Here is a 5,037-nt window from a genome sequence, read left to right as displayed (position 1 = left end):
GGGACCTGATGGTTAATGACCAGGAAAGAGCTACTGGCCATTCTGTGGTGGGTGCTGCTGGTGGACTGAAGTTGTTGGCTGATGCAGCCTGGTCTACCAGTGTGAAGACAACTTCTTGGGGACTTTTTGTCCCCATGGTAAAGGAATGGGGCTGCTGCATTGAAGGCACTGAATGCACATTGCCCAGACTGCTCAAGCAGACCAGCAGGACATTTGAGCTAACCGAGCATCTGGCAAAAGGGCAGAACTCCCTGGGGCCAGTGCCTTCAGCTGCTGCTCAGTCCCTCAGTGGAGCCTTAGCTCATAGACCGGCTGTCCTACCATCAATGCTGCCCAGCAGGCCCCGGTTGCCTAGGCTTTGTCAGGGCAATGACTTCATCTGGATGGCACGCTCAGGGTCCCTTTTTCTGGGCAGCCAGGGAGGCCTTGAAATTTGGCAGAGGCTGGAAGGCTGACTGAAGGGAGGTGAGTCCTAATCAGTCCCAGGAAGAGGCTGGTAGTCCCCTTGTTGCTGGTCCAGGGGGGAGAACATACAGCCAGAGGCCAGAGCTGTCTCCTTCCTCCTCAGTGCCAGCAAAGGATGTGCTTCGCTAAACCAAGGCAGTAGATGCTGAGCAGAAGTACAGCAGTGGCTGTGCTTGAGCTTCCTCAAGTCCTCCCCCCGACCCCAAATCCACCACCTTAGCCTCTCCACCCTGGGAGCCCTCTCTCAGCTGAGACTGCAAATGGGATCCAATCATTCATCTCACCACCCTCCTTCCCTGCTTTCCCAGTGCAGTTGCCAGATCAGGTCCTTTAAAAGAAGGTTTTGGCTATGTTTCCAGGAAGAAATGGAAAGTCCTTGTGATGGACCCTGCTGGGAAATGGTACTACCACTGGCTCCTGGTTATTGCAATACCAGTTCTGTACAACTGGTGTATGCTGGTTGCAAGGTGAGTAGAAAGTGTGTTTGGTTGGGCCTCGCCTTCTGCATGTCTCACTTGCTGGGGTCTGAGGAAAACATTGCTTTTGCAGAGTGGACCTACCACTGAAGCTCCTGCAGGGACATCAGACCAGGGCCTGGGACCACTGGCTGCTGCTCTTTTGCTGCCATCAAAGGGGGAAAAAAAGATCCACAAGTAGTCCCTTTCACAGCTATTAATCTGCCCCAAACCTGATCAGCCTCTATTGGGACTTGAGCTGGCACACCCAGCATCTCCTTCCTTTCTTGCCATTCCTGCATGATAAGCTGTTTCTAGTATCTATCCTCAGTGGCACGCAGTTCTACTGGCTGCCAGGGAAGAATGTAGGTGGGAGAGATGCTTTCAGACATGTCTGTCATCAGAAGGAATGTTTTGCTAGTGGACAGCTGTCACCTTCAGATGCATATCTGGGGAGGGCCCAACATCTGTATAGGATTGCTGTCCATGGAACTTGTGCTGGCTGTCTCTCCTTCCCTGGGGGACCCCAAGAAATCAAGGAAGCTCCTTTGGTTCAAGGCAAGGGAGGGCCAGCCAGTTCCACCAAATCCTCTGTCCCACCCCACCACCATGGTTCCCCTCTTCTCACAAACTGATTTTCATCCTTTTATGAAGGAGCATAAAGTATAGCTTGAAGAATGTCCACTACTGTGGGGATCATTCACCTGTCTTTTCTTTTGACAGCCCTGGCGGCCCTATGGTCTCTGTGTTCACTTTGTCATGGGAACTGCAAGGGCTTGGGATAGTTGATGCTTCCTGAGCACCTCAGCTGTGGTATCTTTACAGAGCCTGTTTCAATGAGCTCCAGAGAAAGTACTTGCTCTGCTGGCTGCTTCTGGACTACCTCTCAGACAGCATTTACATCTTGGACATTGTCATCCGGATGCACACAGGTGAATGAGGAGAGGTGGGATCTGGATTGTTTGGTGCTCCTTCTGTAGCTGAGGGAGAGATCCCTCTCTTCCTGACATGCAGAAAATGGCCTCAGCAAAGTGAATCTCCTTGGCTGCAGTTCTGAAACCATCCCCCAGTAAGGATTTATCAAGCTTTACTGCTGAATAATTTGTTAAAGAATTACCAGACTGGGCATTAACAGTCATGATGGTTAGCAAGCTGAGTTAATAGATGCTCAAACTGGGAAATATATTCTCAGAACATCTGTGGCTTTCAGTACCTTGCCTCCCCACCATTCCCCACTGTGAAGATGGAAAATGTTTTCCTTTGTGTTGTTGTGCAATCAAGAGTAAACCGCCCAGAGTCCCCCTTTTCAGGGGGAGGTGGGTGGTGATAGAAATTGAATGAATGAATGAATGAATGAATGAATGAATGAATGAATGAATAAATAGTAGCTCCTTCACTGACCACAGACAGACTGTGGATCCTGGCTAGCATGTATAAGGAACAGTAGCATGGAAGTAAACATGTAAGTAACCGTATTTGAATTGTTCTTTGTGTTTTCCCTGGTAGGTTTTCTTGAGCAGGGATTACTTGTTAAGGACTTCAAGAAGCTGCGTGATAAGTACATTGCCACCTTGCAGTTCAAGCTGGACATCTTATCTATTCTGCCCACTGACTTGGCATACTTGGTTGTGGGCATCCATCGGCCTGAATTACGCTTCAATCGGCTGCTGCACTTCCCCCGCATGTTTGAATTCTTTGATCGGACTGAGACAAGGACCAGTTACCCAAACATCTTTAGGATCTGCAATCTGGTGATGTACATTCTGGTCATCATCCATTGGAATGCATGCATATACTATGCCATCTCCAAGGCCATTGGCTTTGGGGAAGATACCTGGGTTTATCCAAATATATCAGATCCAGAATATGGATATTTGACAAGGGAGTATGTCTATTGTCTCTACTGGTCCACACTGACCTTGACTACCATCGGTGAGACTCCTCCACCGGTGCGTGATGAGGAATACCTGTTTGTCATCTTTGACTTCCTGATTGGAGTTCTTATCTTTGCTACTATTGTGGGAAATGTGGGGTCCATGATCTCCAACATGAATGCCACCAGGGCAGAATTCCAGGCCAAGATTGATGCTGTCAAGCACTATATGCACTTCCGCAAAGTAAGCAAAGAAATGGAAGCTAAGGTTATCAGGTGGTTTGACTACCTTTGGACCAACAAGAAAACTGTGGATGAGTGGGAAGTGCTCAAAAACCTTCCTGACAAACTAAGGGCTGAAATAGCTATCAACGTCCACCTCGAGACTCTGAAGAAAGTGCGGATATTCCAGGACTGTGAGGCTGGACTTTTGGTGGAACTGGTGCTCAAGCTTCACCCTCAGGTTTTCAGCCCAGGTGACTATATTTGCCGGAAAGGAGATATTGGTAAGGAGATGTATATCATTAAGGAAGGAAAGCTGGCTGTGGTGGCAGATGATGGTGTTACTCAGTATGCCTTACTGACAGCAGGATGCTGCTTTGGAGAGATCAGCATCCTCAACATTAAAGGAAGCAAAATGGGGAACAGGCGAACAGCAAATATAAGGAGCATTGGCTACTCTGACCTCTTCTGCCTGTCCAAAGAAGACCTCATGGAAGCTGTGACTGAGTACCCAGATGCCAGGAGGGTCCTAGAGGAACGTGGCCGAGAGATCCTCACTAAGGAGGGACTATTGGATGAAGCGGCAGCTGCAGAAAGTATGGAAGTGATGGATGTGGGGCAGAAGCTGGACAGGTTGGAGACCAGTCTGGAGATGCTAAATACTCGCTTCTCCCGACTCTTGGCTGAATATGATGCAGCTCAGATGAAGCTCAAGCAGCGGCTCACATCTTTGGAGACCAAGGTGAAGGAAGACAAGCAGGATGAGCTTTTTCCTGATGGCTTCATCAGCCCACTGGGAGAAGAAGAAGAAACCAAGCCTTGAGGCCTTGCTTCCTACCCTTTCCTGCTCATTTATTTTATTTACTTTGCTTGTATGTTACTCATTCCCCAAAAGGTGGCTCTCATCGGACTATCTTACCACAAGATCCATTTCCAGACTGCTGGTCTTTACATGGCCCTCTCCCTTAGGAATTTTCTACACTCTCACGATGGTTTTCTTTTTCTCATCAGTTAACACTTAGATAATGGAGTCTTCCTTGAGTTGTTCAAGAAGCTCAGATTCCCTCCATACATTCCTTTTCCTAACCTCCTCCCAGATGGGCCAATGCAGATTCTCAGATGTTCATTCCAAAAAAACAGTCATGAAATGAAAGTAGACCAGACTGCCCTGGTCTTACTTTGACCTCTACTCTGTAACAATAAACTTTCTTCCTTTTGAAACCTAATTTCACATTTGGTTAATAACAGTGGATAAAAGAGTCCCAAGCCTTCCTATTTTTGAGACAATTTCTAATGGAATTCTGCTGCCTATGTTATTTCACAGGTAGAAGGAAAGGAGGTGTGTACACATACTTCATGTGAGTTTGGTGTGGGTGTTGTGTGCCAGGGCATGAAGTGACCTCTCTAGGTGAGGTCTGCATATTTCAAAATTGCAGAGAAAGAAGTGCCTAAATACACTTGGTTTCTTCAGCTCAGTTCCTGCTGCCTGGATCTTCTTTTTCTTCTGAACAGTGAGACTTGCTGCTGTGTGTTCTCAGTTTTTGAAGATAACTGAAGTTTCTTCTGGGGCAACACTGTGTGCTAAAAAATGCAACACATCCTAGCAGGAGAAGGTGTTCAGGGATTATCTCCGCATCTTAAGCAGTCTGGAAAGGCATGGTCTAGAATTATTCCTTAGTCATAAATCCTTTCTCGTACGTAGATCCAGCTTCAGGAGGACCTGAAATCAATCTGGAATAGTTGTCCAAGTGAGCATATACACTGAAGTGGGTTGAGGCATACAGCTGCCCACCAGATCCCCACTATTAGAGCCTGGTCCTCTTTTAAACCAGGGGTCTTTCCAACACCAGAGAGTCTGGATGGTAAAACTATGTGCTTTGCATGGACTGTGAATTGGGTCTGTGTAATGAAGTTGTCAGGAAGGGCTTTTGGCACAATGTTTCTCTGCCTGATCTTGTCTTCTGATTCAGCCTTTGGCCTACTGACAAGAGGAAGAGCAACTTAAAGAGGACAAAGACATAT

General features: G+C 47.4%; 1 protein-coding gene across 1 annotated transcript; it reads left to right on the top strand.

Moving 5' to 3' along the window:
- Window positions 1-326: 326 nt before the first annotated feature.
- On the top strand, window positions 327-4,446 carry CNGA2 (cyclic nucleotide gated channel subunit alpha 2). Its single transcript, XM_063313808.1, has 3 exons — window positions 327-932; window positions 1,746-1,852; window positions 2,427-4,446. Exons 1-3 carry the CDS (start codon window positions 847-849, stop codon window positions 3,836-3,838), a joined length of 1,605 nt encoding a protein of 534 aa, XP_063169878.1. The 5' UTR covers window positions 327-846; the 3' UTR covers window positions 3,839-4,446.
- The last annotated feature ends 591 nt before the right edge of the window (window positions 4,447-5,037 follow it).

This window comes from Candoia aspera, chromosome 12 (assembly GCF_035149785.1).
Source record: "Candoia aspera isolate rCanAsp1 chromosome 12, rCanAsp1.hap2, whole genome shotgun sequence".
Taxonomy (NCBI): domain Eukaryota; kingdom Metazoa; phylum Chordata; class Lepidosauria; order Squamata; family Boidae; genus Candoia; species Candoia aspera.
Note: the sequence above shows the minus strand (reverse complement) of the source record. Positions and strands in the feature narration are given on the sequence as shown.

What these genes read in the sequence shown, in the direction of transcription:
- CNGA2 (XM_063313808.1), top strand. Translation starts at nt 847, where the DNA reads ATGGACCCTGCTGGGAAATGGTACTACCACTGGCTCCTGGTTATTGCA. An exon ending in TGGTGTATGCTGGTTGCAAG is followed by an intron (nt 933 to 1,745) that starts GTGAGTAGAAAG and finishes GTATCTTTACAG; the next exon opens with AGCCTGTTTCAATGAGCTCC. An exon ending in TGTCATCCGGATGCACACAG is followed by an intron (nt 1,853 to 2,426) that starts GTGAATGAGGAG and finishes TTTCCCTGGTAG; the next exon opens with GTTTTCTTGAGCAGGGATTA.